We start from the raw sequence: 16,970 nt of genomic DNA, 5'->3' as shown, positions 1-16,970 counted from the left end.
ATTCATTAATCGTAATCACAAGGACCCTATATTTTGATTTCACGTATAAAAATAGATATCTTCCTGTCTTTGTTTTTGGTAAGCAATATCACTTTGATTGTTTTTTTTTTCTTGCAATATTCTTTAGTAAATTTGCAAACCGCCTTGGTAAAAAAGAAAATTACAGAAGAAGATAAAATTAGTAGTGACGATATGAGCCGTGGCCTGGATATGGAGCTGGGGCTTCTAACTAATAACTATGATGAATGCGCTAACTATGAATGATGCCGGAAATATTCCAATTCGGAATGTCTTGGGGGTCACTCTTTCCTGTTCAGTACATTTGTTTTCATTCCTTCTAGTCCTCAACGAGAATGATTAGTACAGATTCTGCAACTACTACAAAATATGTTAGCACTTGGATAGGGTTCCGGAATTGCTTCTGGCAATCTTTAAAGTTGCTTCATAATTTTTCTTGAAAACTAACATTTTTATTAAACCAATAATTCTGTCAATTATTTGGAAGCATAGACTGATCGATGACATTTGAATTACGACACAATTCATTTCCTTTTTGGGTATAAAGCTCAAGGCAAAATTTGAGGGAAATATGTAAAGAATCTTAACTCTATAATTAATTATTCGCATTATAAATAATTAAATATCAAAGATCATCATGCATGATGAAAAGATTATAGTCTAGTTATCCGCAGTTTCCTTGCTAAGCCTTCAACATTAATACTTCCCACAAAACTTATATAAAGAGCCAAAACCCTATATCCAAAATCCCCATAGTTTCTGCATACTTTTGTCTCTTGTAATTGATCATTTACTATAATGTGTTCCATTGCAATGGATGTTCCTACTGTGAACTTGGCTAGCAAAGCCTATGTTACTTTTTTGGCAGGCAACAAAGACTATGTGAAGGGAGTTGTGGGTTTGGCCAAGGGCTTGAGAAAGGCCAAATCCCAATACCCACTTGTTGTGGCGGTGCTTCCAGATGTCCCAGAGGAGCACCGGAAGATTCTCGAGTCTCAGGGCTGCATTGTCCGGGACATCGAGCCTGTGTACCCTCCGGAAAATCACCAAGCCGAGTTTGCCATGGCATATTATGTCATCAACTATTCAAAGCTTCGGATTTTCAATGTACGTATATGTCGTTCCATAGATATCCAATTGATTTTCCAAAGTGACATGCAGTATATATGGTGCTTTCTTGTGATCTTCATTCAATGGTAAATGTCCATCTATGATGTAGGGTTTTGTAAGGGATAGATCCATCCAGCATGTTTTATTAGGGTTCTCTACTTAGTTAACCCTAGGAAGCAGCCTCATCATTTTTATGCCTGATTACTCTAAGACTAAGATAAGAGTAAAGGCTAGGGCATGTCAATGGATGCGTTATAGTAAAACATTGTAAATCAGTTGATTAAGATGATCGATTATCTATATATATGTTTGCCACTAGTAATCTTTCTCATCGAGTACGTTGTATGTTATTTCTGTTTCTTTTTTTTTAAATAAAGTTGTTTGTTATGTCAAAATCTCCGTTTTTATATATATGTAACATAGATTTGATTGCATTCATCTACGCATTGGAAAGAAACCTTTCGCAATCTATCTATTTATCTGTCACTGATCGATGCTTCTGTGGCATGACCAATATCTGTTTAGTTTGTGGAGTATAGCAAGATGATATACTTGGACGGAGACATACAAGTCTTTGACAACATTGATCACCTCTTTCACCTCCCGGATGGGTATTTCTATGCTGTCATGGATTGTTTCTGTGAAAAAACATGGAGTCACACTCCTCAAAGTAAGATCGGATATTGCCAACAATGTCCGGAAAAGGTTCAGTGGCCTGCTGAGTTAGGATCTCCACCCGCACCTTACTTCAACGCTGGCATGTTCGTCTATGAGCCTAAGCTCTCCACTTACAATAACCTACTGACATTCCTCAAAAGTACTCCTCCCACTCCTTTTGCTGAGCAGGTATGTCGTAATAAGAAATTATTCTTATTTTTCGTTTTTCTATTACTACTTTGAGGATTCAGTTACTCAGACGTAATTAATTCATTTATGTTTGCAGGACTTGTTGAACTTCTTCTTTAGGGATGTCTACAAGCCTATCCCTTCAGAGTACAACTTCATTCTTGCCATGTTATGGCAACATCCTGAGAATGTAAAGATTGATGCTCTGAAAGTTGTTCACTATTGTGCTGCGGTGAGTTGTGTTGGACATGTACAATGATAGAACGGTTATTAGAACCATCCATTTTAGTCGCTGTCATCACACTAGCTAATCCTCTTTTATTGAATAGGGATCAAAGCCATGGAGGTATACGGGAGAGGAAGAGAACATGGAAAGAGAAGACATAAAGATGCTGGTGAAGAAGTGGTGGGACATTTACGATGACAGGTCGTTGGATTTGAAGAAGGTCCCGGTTGCTAGCTTGTTAGATCCGGTGATTGATAGTGAAGAAAGAAGTGCTCCTTCGGCTGCCTAGTTTTTTTTTTCAGGCCATGCCAGGATATTCTAAGGGTGGAAACTTATAATTATTCAGAGTCACAAAGAAAAGTCTTATTTTTGTTTTTTATGAGAGGCTTTTGTCGATGAAAATGTCTTTGGCACAAGTGTGTCTCATTTTATTTTATTTTATTTATATGAAATTTTGAGATGAACTATTTGTTGGCAACAATATGTCTCTGTTTTTTATAGGAGTCTCTTTTCGACATATATTCTATCAGCAAAAATGCATCCCTTTTATTAGTTAATTATTTTTTCTAAGTTTTTGCTAACGAATAGTTCACCAAAAAAAGTGTGACACTTTTTATATATTAGTTTTCGGTCAAAAGCCCAGCTCTTATTCACCTTGGACCAAGGCCCTTGGTCAAGAGAAGTTCTAGACGACGAAGGAGGAGTAAGAAGAAGAAGAAGAACGAGGAGAAGAAGAGATGTTGGTTTTAGCATTTTGACATTTGATATCCGCCTTTTTTGTTAAATGAAATATAGAATTTTAATTCAAGATATTGAATAGGTTGTGAAGTTGAGTAATAAGAATGACAAGGCCCTATTAAAATTGTAACTAAGAGAAAGGGACAAAATTACAGGATAAGAGACCGAGGATCAATTTGGTCTCCGTGTTCACTGCCCTAAACTCTCAACTTTCTCTCTCCGGTAGCTTCCCACATAATATTTATTTATTTTTTGAAATAAAATAATGATTTGATGTCTTTTCAAATTTTCTCATACTTTTTTATTTTATATATATTTCTGGAGTAAAAAGTCGAACACCAATCTATACGGACTAATAAGCTCGTCCGTGTGAAACAAATCTTTTTCGACAAGATGCTTTGATATTTTCATCCGTCAAATCCTACAAGCACTGCAATGAGATCGGAGGAGGTCAGGAGGTGCATAAATAAAGAGCTACCAAATTCGAGAAAAAAGAAGGATAACATATCACTAGTAATTTATAATAAAATAGATTAAAGAGATATTCAACGAATAATGAGAGACATTGAAATTTCTTTTCTTATTTCTTTCTTGTTCGACTTGCATCCCATTTTCTTCTCAAAGAAATAACTAGAAGTGAATTAGTTGGGTGTGTCCAAATTGATTGAAAAATTTGAAATTTGAAATTTTTGTGGCGCTCTTAGCTCTTAGACTTTTCAACAAACTAAAATGCCCATATACGCCTCCCATCTAAAATATAATTCCAAACTCATTGAAAAAAATCACTTTTGCAGACAATGGCATATTAGTAACTCCACCCTCACAATCAAATCTCAAAGCTTTAAGGGACATATTATAGAGACCAGAAGCTGCGTCAAAATTCATTTCTCAATATTTCAAAGACACAATCTTGGGCTCTCGGCATTGTAGCTACTCAGACCTCACCAAGCAAGGCGATCTCTCTCAAACTCTCAGATATGGTAATGGCAACCCCCCAATTTTCTTTGCGCTTTGTTTTTGATTTTCTAATTTCGTGCAATTAAGCCCCTAGGGTTCCTAAATTCCAATTCAGATTTCAATAAAAAGATTTCCCATTTAGATTTGTTGTAGCTCCGCATTTCTACGAGTTTGGATTTCAATTGTGTACACAAATGCTTTCTTTCTGTTTCTCTGAAACTCGGGGTGGTTTTGGCCCTAATTGTTCATACGACATGTCGTTAGGTAACTCGTTCGGTGTGTGAATTGGTTTTCTTTGCAGGACGGGCACGATTCGGAGGATTCGAAGCAGAGCACTGCTGATATGTCTGCTTTTGTGAGTGCCATTTCTATGCTCAGAAACTTGTGTTAGAAATTTAGATAATATTGGGCATTATTTGTTTTCTGATCATGATTTTTGTGCATTTCTTGTGTGAATTGTGATTGTGCAGGTGCAAAATCTGCTTCAACAGATGGTGAGTTATAGTAACTTAGAGCTTGTGTTTGTTTGGTCAAGTATGGGGATTTAACTGTTTAACTTATAAAATTTCTGTTTATTTATGCAGCAAACTAGGTTCCAATCGATGTCTGACAACATTGTTACAAAGAATATCCTTTTCTCTGATTCTTCAAGTTATAAGCAATCATCTTTGTATGCTAGGGTGTACATTGCCGAAGTTGTTTCACTAGTTTTATGAATATTTGTGGTTAATCTAAAACGAGTTAGTTTATTGGAAGTGCTTAAACCTGGTCATTGAACTGCCACCGTGGGAAGATCTGTTCATAATTTCATATCATATATGTGTGTGGTTTCTGGTTTAGGCTGCCACTTCAGATAATTGGATCTTAATGGAATTGAAACTTCAGTATCTGTATCATATCCCTGTAATGGTTAGAATGAAATAATTCTTTTGTTTTTCTTAACTGCAATGCACTTGATGAGATGGGAAACCGCATTAACGAGTTGGAACGTAGCATTGGTGACCTAAGAACAGAGATGGGAATCGAAGGCTCTCCATCTCCCGCCCCCCAGTCCAAGTCTGATGAAGATGGAGGGAAGCAAGATGAAGGTTCAGCATGAAACTAGTTATAATCCATGCTCTTTTGGATTATCAATTAACATTGTGTATGCTTCACATTGGATTTAGTAGTTTTTGTTTTTGATGTCATTTTTCTTGTATGAGATTGTGTAAAAGCTGGAGTTTCTACGAGATGATCTGAACCCCAGCCAGTCGTGATGTAGCTATTAGGTTGTTGGTGATCTATCTTTCAAAATCAGTCATTTTGAGACGATTTCTTGTTAATTGATTGTTTCTGTAGCTACTGGCCCTCTTTTGAGCCCGACTTATAAAAATATTCTGCTCAAGTGTTTAACAATTCACTGTTGTGTAGTTTGAATTGCTGAGATGGCTTGGTTGCTGGAAAAACTTTCTGACACCCAAAATGCTAAATGCTACTACTGATAAAACACCAAAAAGGACACCAGGTTCATGAACAAAAAAATTCACTGGCAAATTAAGGATCATCCCCTTATTTTGAACACTTCAAAGGCAAACCTGCATATTTTCATTCCCTTTCATTTATGTAAAGTATGAAACTGTATTTGAGATATAGATAGAACATAAAAACACGATGAACACCAGAACTGAGAATTCACACACAATGATCTAAGTCATGAACATCTGTGTAACATTCTAAACTAGCTTCATCAACTACGGCAGCGAGTGATGGCACTGCAGCCACGGTTGTAGGGGTTTGCCTGTGCGCCGGGCTTGCAGTTGTAGTAGGAAGCACCCCTCTGAGAGCATGGCACAGTGTTCCTCTGCAGAGCTCCATAGCTGATGTACTTTGTGGTGGCCAAGATACGCCTGTTGATCTCAGAGTCCATCTCAAACTCATCTTCAGCCATGCACTCTGCAATGGAACCCTGGCAGCGGGCCTTGGCCGGAACGAAGCTCAACCCGTGATCGCTGCCATTGCTTGCATCGATGATCACGGCTGTGAAGAACAAGCAGAAGGTGAAGAAGAGAATAATGGAAGAGGACTTTGCCATTTGCTTCTGCTATGCCTTGTTGTTTTTCTCTTTTGGCAAATAGAGGAGTAGGTTGGCAAACCTTGTTTTAAAGTAGTACTATCCATCTTGGACTCGGTCATTAATAATAAGGTTAAGTGAATAAGCTAAGCTATGAATGGACGAAAAGCTATTTTAATGGAATTGGAAGCTCATTTCTTCAAACAAACCTGATTACTTTAATGACTCTCACCAAAATTCAAACTTGCTCCAATTGCTGGAAGGAAAGCTGGAATTGGATGAATCCGTGACCTCCTCAAAACCTACCAAGAAAATGAAATGAACCACTTAGTGGAATATAAATATATAATTGGATGTGCCTTACGCAATCCTTAATATCAAAACGAGTAGTAGTAGTAGTAGAAATAGACCTATCACATACCATATAAAATTCCAATTATAAAGTCGGTATGTAACAAATCATTGAAACTGATATTCTCTTTGAATTCATGCATCCAGCACTACAACAGCTTTGAGCCGCTTAAGCAGACTTCAAACTACGACCCAAGTTAGACGTGTATCCATTGTCAATGTCATACAAGATCTGGACATTTTCAGAGTTGAAACGTTTATACGAACTATTATTTTCCGAGAATTTATTGTTGAAGTTCAAGAAAAATCAATGGCTATAATCAAGAAATTTGATTATATATAAATACGAATGAGTACAATGTGAACGGTGTATCTGGTGAAGCATATATTAGTAATACAAATAATCCCAAGGGGTGATGTTGAGGATGTAACAGATGCATTCTACTCAAAACAAATATTACAAAGTGGGGACGCGCTAATTTTCTATCTTTCAAGTTTGCTAAGCAATGCTTCTACTGGAGGCAGCTCCTGCAAAATTTGTTGCCAGTCAGGCATGCCCTGCAAAGATTTGGGAGTACATAACAGATTGTTAGCAGTTGAGGGTTTATATGAGAGGAATCAAATTGGCAGTTTCGGAAAATCGATTCCTGAACTTGAGTTGGTCACTTACTTTCCCTGATCTTCGAACCCGACCATCTAGGCGCAGTATAATGTAGACATCCTCACCAGGAGTGACTCCTTCAGACTTCTGCTGATCCCTTATCCAACTAAACAAATATGGGAGACCATTAGCCATGGAAATCGAATAATGTACAATATACGCAATCAAAAACTTTTGTCCTTTCAAATGATAAACAGATGGCAAACAAGTGTGTAGGCAATATAGGGAAGCATATTACCTTTCCCATTCCTCAGGGGATACAATCTCGGCCTTGAATCGAATTTCAGCTTTTAATTTTGACTTTGCAGTTATAGACTGAGTTCGTTTCTCGAAATCTTCCTACCATGGAGCCATTAGATATAGTGTGTACTGTGTGAGAATGAAATACCATTTTGATAACTTAAATCTTTCTCAGAACATGCATCTAGTTGTGAGAGAATGCCGACTGCAAGATAAATGTACATGAGAGTCTCATTACCCCAATAGAAGGCAGAGCGGCGGCTGCCTTTGAAGGTGTGCCAAAGCCTTTCTTCTCTGTTTGAGGTGCCCTAACTTCACCCCAGATAACAGGAACTAAAAGAACACCTCTTGAGAGGAGATCCGTTCGGAACCTCGCTGCCTGCTGCATGCTTGAAGAAACAGTCTCCTTCTTCCCTGCTAAAATGACCTAAATCCAAGAATGTATAAGATCGTTGGCATATTCCAGATGACGATATAGGAAACAGATGTCGAGAATGCAACTGCACCAATTGTATATATACATAGACATATTCCAGATAATAGACAAAATAAGTACAGTATTGGTACATACAGGTCTAACAGTGTCCCGCAACTGCACAAGTTCAACAACCCTATTGGTGGAGAGGCGCAATGGCAGCCTTGACAGACTTTCATTACGAGATATTTGTGCAAGTTGTTCCTCTTCCTTCTTGTTTTCCCATAAAAACAATGCCACAAGAACTGTAAAACCTGTAGTTTACTGATTCAAAAGCTTAGTCATGTTAAAAAGCAATTTACGTAAGTTCATTGTTCGCTCAATATGTTTTAATTTTCATGCAATTGATAAAAGAACATACCACCCAAAATCTTAAAATTAATATGTGGAGAGATCTATTTGATACTTGTTCTCTAAGAATCATATCTAAACAATGTAGGACAATTCTCTTGAATAAGGATATCTAGCCAACACTTCTGTACCAAGAAAAGAGGGGGAAATCATACTTTTAGTATGCAAAATAAAAGCACTAAATGTTACCTCCGACATTAATAGCAACATTCCCAGCAGTTTCCAAGAGATCAGGAGCACCATCACCACCTGCAAATGCACGGAATAGCCTAGGTACAGTGAAGAACGTCGAGATTCCTGCAGCTGCAGAGAATGCCACATAAAAGAATCTCCTAACCCCACGGAATGGTGCTTGGACTTCACTAATAAGTTTCAAGTCTCTCCTAAAACTGTAGCCTATGTCTTCTCCACCTATTCTAGCCTGTAAAAATAAGACACAATTGTTAATTAAGATCTCCAACAATGGTAGAAATTACAAAGGGAGTGAAATGGTCGAGATTACGAAGGGAGTGAAACAACCGAATAATGAAGCATCTATAGCGTCCAAAAGATATAAAACAATGTATATTCGAGTCTGCTTCTCAAAGTATTGATGTTTGATTGTGTTAGTTTAGGGACAAACCTCTTCTTGCAATTCCTTATACTCAGGCAAAGCTCGAAAAGAGGCCAAGTCAGGGTCATTCAAAATTGTGCCAAATTTGAGGTTATATTCTCTTAAGCAAGTACGTAGACAATCAGCAGCTTTCCTTCCTTCCCCTCTTCCTCAAATAGTGAACAAAAAACAATAGTCCATCAGCCTAGCTATCAAATAGTCTTAGGTAAATTCAAGTTTCGTAGTAAACAGAATGAAGACAAGTAGTCTTAGCACAGAATACAAATCAATAAGAAAAATCAGCAATTCATACCTGTAGGCGTGACAGCAAGCTTTATTATAGAGAGCTGCTTGGGCCTCTATAGGATTGGGATCTAAATTAAGTGCCGTTTCGAACTGAACTAAAGCATCTTTAACCTGAATCATACAGCAAAAACAGAACTTCTTTTACCAAAACAGGATTTCTAAGCACATAATTAAACCATACTACAAATGCAAAGATATCATCTTTCTGCTTTGCTGTACTCAAATAACCAAAATTTCAAACACACACAGACATAAACTTTGCTCAGCCAAAGTGAAAATGGCATTGATTAGTTAATGTCCAAACTACAAAGATATGAGCTTTCTGCTTTGACATACTCAAAGAACCAAAATTGAAAATGGTAATGGTTAATAGGGCCAGAAGGGTATCATACCCGTCCTTTGGAGAAAAGCTGGAGGCCCAAGTTGACACAGGACTCGGCGGTTTCTGTATTGGCTTCAGGGGACTGAGAAGTTGAAGAAGAAGAGCAAGGAATGAGAGAGATGTGATGGGCAAATTTCTTGTGGACTTGGAAAAAGGTAAGGGTGGTGGTTCTGGCGGGAAGCCATGGCCTTGTTGTTGATGTTGTTATTGGGTTTGAGGAGAAGCAGAGACATTGCTGGTGCAGAGCCTGAGCAGCCATAGCCATTGTGCCACTACACCAACTCACTCTCTGCGAACCGTTAACAGATTATCAGGATGGTGGCCGAATCTGCTGTGACTACGGCACAGACAGCACACAAGATCTCGACCGTCAGTGACACGGCCCTCCGATTCGTAGGGATATTAGAATTGGGCCGGTCCAATCTTTGGGGTAAAACTGGGCTGTTAAAAATCACCGTGGAAATGTTTTTGCTGCTCTGACTAGATAACAGAGTCAATTTCACAACAAATAATGCAGTGGGCTAAACATTGATCAACCCTATTAACTGAGCCGACTTCATCGATCACATTTACCAATGTAAACCAAACGGTCCAAACCAACTACAAATCCATTACTAGTGACATTAAATCGCCACGTTATTACGGCCACAAATATTAGGACTTATTTGAGGCTAACAACTATTTTTTTATATTATAATAATTCTTCATTTGGAGTTGAATAATATTACTCGATTTAGAATTTTAAATTCAACGCACAAAATTGGATACAAATTAGATAAATGGTCAAATGTACAGTTACTAATTGATGTGTGAAAACAAAAAAGTTAATCAAATTTGTTTTTGTATTTTTTTTTCTTGGGATTGATGGTGGACCGTGATAGACCCAAAGAAGAAAATAAAAACTATGTTATAAACTTATAACACTACAAACTTTCCTAAGTCTATAATTTAGGAAAGTTATAAGTAAGTTTTACCTTTCGTAAGTTATAACACTCTTTACTAGTTGATACTTGTTAGAATACATGTATTTTGTACAAATTTCTGATATCATTTCGGGACATACTCTAGATGCTTATTGTAATCAGGGGTTTAGGCTTAATGTCCCTCCTTATATTCGGCAGTTTCATTAATCAATGCTTGAGAGCAGCCGCACCAGCCCTGCCCTTTATTAAAAAAAAAAAAAAAGTTATAACACTCAAATCATCAATAGTGATAATGATAACTTGCTCCATGAACATCTCAGTTTTTAAACTACACTTAATATATATAGCACAACCATATTAACTTCATGGTACAAAGTTGGCCTTCATCTGCAAACAATTAATATAATAAGCGGATCTTCATCTGCAAACAATTAATATAATAAGCGGATCATCATCTGGGCGAGAATTTCATAAGCAGATTCAACTGCCACTTTTGAAATAGTGTTAATCAATTTTTAACTCAAGAAAGACTACTTATTGTGTAAATTATAGAAAAAAAGATTACTAGTTTTTGATATGGTCATTTTACGTGTTACATTGGGTTTGGCTTAGAAGATACTACCAGGGCTCACACTCTGTGTGTGGGGAGATATGAAGTAGTGAGAAGTTTTTCTCAATGGTAAAGTAGTGGGAAGTTTTTTTTTTTTGGCTCAAAAAGAGGGATAAGAGAGGCAAAGAAACCTCCTTACCACCCCATGTTAATAAAGAAAAAAAGATACAAAAAGAGGGGGACGAAGCCAAGACCTCCATAGCAGAACACACCAAACATTAAAGAACAACTAGCTAACGAAAACGAAATTGTGGAAGACCTAGACAGTCACTATTGCAAGTCGAAACAATGAATGAAGGAGTCACGTCCCACCAAACTAAGCTTGTTAAAGTAGTACCATGATTTGCCAAGATGTCAGCAACTCTGTTACCTTCACGAAAGATATGTGAGGACCGGAAATGCATCTGAGAAATGCGGTGCAAGCAATTCATCCACTCTACTCTAAGTTGCCATGGCACCAAAAGAGGAGAGCGAAGAAAATTAAGAATAATGGAAGAATCCACTTCTAGCCATATATGCTTCCAATCACGGACCCATGCTAACTCAATGGCCTTAATAACTACCATGACCTCAGCTGCAACCGAGCTAGGGATGTCAAGATTTGAAGAAAAAGCACCAAGAAAATTCCCCCTATAGTCACGAAAAACAGCCCCATAACCCCCCAGGTTGGAGGACCTTTTCCAAGCGCCATCTGAATTAATCTTAACCCAACCAAAAGGGGGAGTATGCCAATTTACCTCAATTATTGTAGGGGCACGTCGTGGATTACATTGAGCACCAAAACTTTTCACAACTCGAAGGTCTTGCACAAGATTATGCATACATCCCTTAGCAAGACGACTAGAAGCTTGTATATGTCCTGAAATAAGTCTAGAAATCACCGTAGCATGTGCTACTACGCCATCAAATCTTGCCTTGTTTCTAGCTTGCCAGATAAACCATAACACTGAAGTGTAACAAGCAAGCCATAAATCCTTCAATTGAGGGCTACGACCACCAAGTCCCAAATGAAAAAGCTCAATTAAGGAGTTAGGAACCAAACCCAACTCAAACCTTGAAACCATGCAGGTCCAAATAGAAGAGGCAAAGGAGCAATGTAAAAAAAGATGGTCAATAGATTCTGAATTATTACAACAAAGGCCACACCTTGATGCCATAGCTACTCCTCTCCTTTGTAAAAAGTCATCACTTAAAACACGACCACGTAACACCTTCCAAGATAAGAGAGACATTCTTGGTGTAATATGCTTGGACCATATATGCTTTCCCCATCCTATCGAAGGCAAAGACTGTCTTAAAAAAAGAAAAGCAAGCTTGGCAGTGAGCTCCCCAGATGAAGAAGCAGACCACATAACCTTATCCTCTGCCAACGGAGCCATAGCAATAGGAATTTTACTTATCAACTCACATAAATCTGGGAAATGTAGTTGAAGAAGATCAGGAAAAGTCCATGAGCCATTAACAATGAAATCAGACACCAAGCCATTAAGATCATTCATTGCCACACGAGAACCAAATAGATCAATAATAGGCCTCCCAATGAAATTATCTCTCCAAAAAGAAACTTGGGAACCTGAACCGATAAGCCATCTTGCATTCTCCAAAACTAAAGGCCAAAACTTACGCACCCCAGGCCATATGGAAGAAGCCGCATATGAGCTTCTTAACAATCTGCCACGTACAAAACGAGCCCGAAGTGTAACGCAGCCCTCAGAAGAAGAAAAAATTTCCCAACACCGTTTTAAAAGAAGAGATTTATTCAAAAGCACCAACTGTTTAAGCCCCAAACCCCCTTCATTAAAAGAAGAGCAGCATACCTTCCATGCCACTAGTGGAATCCCGCGTTTATCAATTGATCCAGACCAAAGAAAGTTTCTACACCATACCTCAAGTCGACGAAGTAAAGACACAGGCCATTCATAAACTTGGAAGCTATACACTAGCATACATTTAATCAATTGAAGCCTCCCAGCCATGGATAAAAGTGAACCCATCCAACTAGAGAACCGCAATCTAATTTTATCAACAATTTTTTGAAAATGAGTAACTCTTGGCTTGCCACGGAAGATGGGCACCCCAAGGTAAGTAAAAGGCATCGAAGTGGGAAGTTTCTTTCTTCCATTGATTCTTTTTTATTTTATACTTTTATTTATTTTATATTATATGAATTAACGTTATTGTCTTTGATAATTAATTTTATTTATTAATATTTCAATACTATAATCGAGAAGAAAAAAAATCAGATATAGAGAGCAAATTCTCTTCTCTTAATAATAGTATAGATAATAGAATGTGTCTACTCCTTTATATATTCTATCTATTATTGTTGGATAAAATAGACTTTTGGCATCTATATTTCTGTAAGCCTCTTAAATGTTTGAAATGGTAAGCCTCTTAAATGTAAAAGTTGATTCTTTTTTCCACTTTTATGATTCTATTTTAACCTTTAGATGGTCAAGTTTACTTGAAATTTTTATGATAAAGTGGTTGAATTTATATTGATTATATTATGAGCTTCAACTTGTTTTGTACAATATGGCCAAATGAAATTATTATTCCTAAAGAAGCGCACGGGCGGAAATAGAAGTAATCGACCAATCTGACAACATGTTGTGCGAAAATCACACAGTTAATAAATGAGATAAATGAAATGATAATGTTAATTAAGGAACACTAAGACATGTAAATATAAACCGGATTTCAAAAGAAATGATCTTCCAAGTATGAACTTTAAAGTATGTATATTTATTCAAAAAAAAAAAAAGTATGTATATATGGCCATGATAATAACCAATGTTGGTTGGTACTGAGAGATGCCCAAACATCCCCCAACTAAAGGTGATCTACCCTGGTTTCTATCTGCCCTATCCAAGTAATGTTTGAACCAACTGAGCACTTAAAGTGTAACAAAAGAAAAAGAGTGAGCAAAAGTCAGATGACTCGACGATGGACTACTTCCAGATGCCTAGACAATTAAAGAACATGGATTCAATTGACACCAACAGCCAACCCAACAAGGTCAAGTTGAGGCCATACAAGTTCCACATAGAAATAATGCATGTCTTGTTAAATTTAATTACCAATAATAAACCTAGCTAGAGTTTTGCATTGCCCGTGATCGAGGCCACTTTGCCTTTCTGGAATTCTAGTTCATCCATGCTGATCTTAGAATTTCAAATACAGAGAAAAGGTTATTATTGCCGCGTCTGCACTTCCAATAGAGAATCGATCATGTTAGCTTAGGGGCTAGGTCTATTCTTCATGTCTCTCAATATTTGATAACAAACATTTTCTTTTGTCCATCACTTTTCAAAGGGCTCCTTCTATTGTGTTGCTTGGAGAGTAATGATCAGCATGATCCATCAATCTACAGGCTCCATCTTGATGAGAAAAAGTGCTTTTCTTTTCGCTTTTTCGGCCCCTTTTTGTCTTGAAGCAATGGCTAGAGAACTTCATATGTATAGGGTTTTAACGGCCGGCTTTCATTAGAATATGGACGCCTAAGTGGAGAGAGTATATAGAATAACCTGCATATATTATCACAAGGTCGATCAACTAATGCCTTTAGAATTATGACATGTAATTACCTCTTATTACATAAAACATATTCAGATTACGAAAGTTTAAGGTTTTCTAGCTTAGAGTTCAATTGTTATATTAATATATATATATTTTTTATCTTATTATTATGTAATTATATTTGAATGAAATGATCTATCACGCTTTGATTGAATATGGACTCATTAACTCTGGGTGTGAGCCACACACACTTTACTCCAAATGCAATTTTCTGTTCTCTCCTTGAGCACCCCGTTTTCTCCGTTGCAAACCATCGTTTCACTCCCTAATAATTACTCTCAAACAAAGATTAATTTTTATCACTTTTTGGATTCATCTATATTCATAATTTAGTTAAGCTAATTCTTCTACAGAAAAGCTTGCCAATTTTTGTCATAAATAATTGAGCCACATGCTTACATGCTTCTGATCGAACTGCTTGGCCGTAGGTGAAGAAATGGTTACCCGATTACACAAACGACAGTAGACACAAGACAGAAGCCATGATGATTGCTGCTGTGAAGAAAGAAGGATATCCAATCCAAAATAGATGTGGATAATGTGATGAAAGATCAATATGTAATGTACCCAAGAGTACATATGGCACTCATAATTTCATATTGCATGTTATGGTCGATCGATCTCTTGTTGATTGTGGTGTAGTGAATATCATAGGAAGAATACTCCAAGCACGTGTTAATGGAGGGCACCATAATTTGAGTGGATGCTAGGCCTGGAATATCAAGGTCGAGTACAAGCTTACTTTCTTGTGCGCCATCAACAACTTTCCTTTGTCTGCAAAAATATTTGAGTTTTAGTAGGCACACCATGTCTTGCTATAAATTTCATTGCAGGGTTGGAGCTAGCAAAGCATTGCATATCGACAGCGTGTCAATTTAGCACCAGCTTCAAAAAGGAAAAGAAATATCAATAACAGATGCTGTAGTCACCAACCATGATATATGTACTTGATTAATTGTACATAATTTGTTAAAGATGCTGACTATGACACCTGTAGGTCACCAGTTTGGATAAGGATATTTTCTGAAATCAGTTGGTACTCTCTTTTGTTATCTTAATATATGTTGGCATTTGAGATTAAGAGCTGTCTAACATAATACAACAAAAGCTTAAAAAAGCAGATAAACTTCTTTACGTTCAGGTTAGGGTTTGAATTGTACATGAGAGAATTTGCTAACTTAATGTACATGCTTAGCCTTTTGTACAAGTACGGTACTCGGAAGTTTTCTTAAGCATCTTTAATATATTAGCTCATTGAGTGGTTGAGATTAAAGTGCCTTGTTTTTATCAGTAGAAAAGGCTGAAAGCCATATATATTAATCAAATCCCATCATAAAAGTTCAGCTGCAATTCCTTGTAATCCAATTCAATATACTTTAACTGTGTACTCAGGAATATCTTTAGCTTAATGGGGGTTTTTCAATGACCTTACGTACCTTTGGATTCTAGCCAGCTAGAATTGCTATGCTATTGAGAATGCAGTGGAGTAGGGTTAGGGCTTTCATTTGCTTGTGTTTTACACGTCACATGCATTCTGTTATGAGAGAGAGAGGGGAACAGATACTATGAAGAAAGTTGTTGATCAGGGCTTTTCTCACATTTTCATTGACACAAACCAAGAGCAAAAAGAAATCCTAGATCTAACATGTGGACAATCCATGATGTAGAACCAGATACTTGTGATCTCATTGTTGTCCATAAAATCGATGAGTGCTAGAAATTGTGCATCACATTGTTCTGCTATCGATCATGGAAGCAAATGTATATGCATGATGATGGTGCTAGTTATTAATCACCATCAAATCCTATCAATTAAGGAGTAGTCTAATTTCCATACTCATTCCATCTTCCATTGCCTTATCCAATAGTTAATGATGAATCTTGGAACCAGGTTTAAATCGGTGTTAACCGGCTATCTCTCTAACTTTGTGGCACGGCCACAAGTTGAATGAATTTGAAATTTAAAGCTGTTATGATGGTGATGATATTTGTTGGTGTTTCTGCTTTCAAACTACAAATTAGAAAATTCATATTGTAATTCATTATACATTGTTTTGCCTTAGTAGTACGGCATACATAAAATTTAAAGCATGAAGTGAAATTGTAAAAGTTGTGTGCTCATTACGTGATCTAACATGTCACGAATTTAACTTATTTAAACATAAATGTTGATAGAACAATTTTATGGGTTGAAAAATGACTTTTAACTCTAAAATTATTTCATCAACATTTAAAATAATAAAAATCATTAGAAAACCTTCTTGACATATTATATTACGTAATAAGCACACAACTTTTACCTCAAATGAGAGAATCTAATCTTCATCAACTAATTAAGAATCTCCTCATTAGAAATCAATTATACATAAAGTCAAAAGAGATGAGGTACTACTGCATGGGGATTTTCAATTAATAAACATGTAGTCCAAATATGAATTACTTTGTGTTTCAAACTAGAAAGATGCGCTTGTTTCAACTTTATAATTAATTGTTTATACTTTCTGCATTATGATGTGCAGGGGGGCTTCATCAACTTTAAGTGGCGTCAGCACCCA

At 36.9% G+C, this 16,970-nt stretch overlaps 4 protein-coding genes across 5 annotated transcripts; 2 read left to right on the top strand and 2 right to left on the bottom strand.

Moving 5' to 3' along the window:
• Positions 1-816: 816 nt before the first annotated feature.
• LOC133737832 (galactinol synthase 2-like) lies at positions 817-2,489 on the top strand. The gene is made up of 4 exons (XM_062165317.1): positions 817-1,125; positions 1,654-1,974; positions 2,072-2,206; positions 2,304-2,489. Exons 1-4 carry the CDS (start codon positions 817-819, stop codon positions 2,487-2,489), a joined length of 951 nt encoding a protein of 316 aa, XP_062021301.1.
• Positions 2,490-3,738: 1,249 nt separating this feature from the next.
• LOC133736411 (heat shock factor-binding protein-like) lies at positions 3,739-5,294 on the top strand. The gene is made up of 5 exons (XM_062163885.1): positions 3,739-3,918; positions 4,197-4,250; positions 4,366-4,389; positions 4,480-4,522; positions 4,849-5,294. Exons 1-5 carry the CDS (start codon positions 3,916-3,918, stop codon positions 4,992-4,994), a joined length of 270 nt encoding a protein of 89 aa, XP_062019869.1. The 5' UTR covers positions 3,739-3,915; the 3' UTR covers positions 4,995-5,294.
• A 63-nt stretch (positions 5,295-5,357) lies between these two features.
• LOC133736410 (protein RALF-like 33) lies at positions 5,358-6,257 on the bottom strand. Its single transcript, XM_062163884.1, has one exon. The coding sequence runs from the start codon at positions 5,964-5,966 to the stop codon at positions 5,622-5,624; it is 345 nt and encodes a 114-aa protein (XP_062019868.1). The 5' UTR covers positions 5,967-6,257; the 3' UTR covers positions 5,358-5,621.
• A 350-nt stretch (positions 6,258-6,607) lies between these two features.
• LOC133736406 (protein LOW PSII ACCUMULATION 1, chloroplastic) lies at positions 6,608-9,603 on the bottom strand. 2 transcript variants are annotated; one of them, XM_062163881.1, is made up of 9 exons: positions 9,314-9,600; positions 8,929-9,032; positions 8,646-8,781; positions 8,213-8,444; positions 7,769-7,926; positions 7,436-7,624; positions 7,196-7,296; positions 6,967-7,063; positions 6,608-6,854 (listed from the first exon to the last, which is right to left on the bottom strand). In XM_062163881.1, the coding sequence occupies exons 1-9, from the start codon at positions 9,566-9,568 to the stop codon at positions 6,780-6,782; spliced, it is 1,347 nt and encodes a 448-aa protein (XP_062019865.1). In that variant the 5' UTR covers positions 9,569-9,600; the 3' UTR covers positions 6,608-6,779. The 2 variants fall into 2 exon arrangements, 1 of the variants encoding a protein (XP_062019865.1); XR_009859555.1 differs by lacking the exon at positions 6,608-6,854 and having other exon boundaries at positions 7,196-7,292; positions 9,314-9,603.
• Between the last annotated feature and the right edge of the window lie 7,367 nt (positions 9,604-16,970).

The sequence above is a fragment of the Rosa rugosa genome, chromosome 3, assembly GCF_958449725.1.
Source record: "Rosa rugosa chromosome 3, drRosRugo1.1, whole genome shotgun sequence".
Lineage (NCBI taxonomy): Eukaryota > Viridiplantae > Streptophyta > Magnoliopsida > Rosales > Rosaceae > Rosa > Rosa rugosa.
The sequence above is the reverse complement of the archived record's forward strand: the minus strand, read 5'-3'. Positions and strand labels throughout refer to the sequence as shown.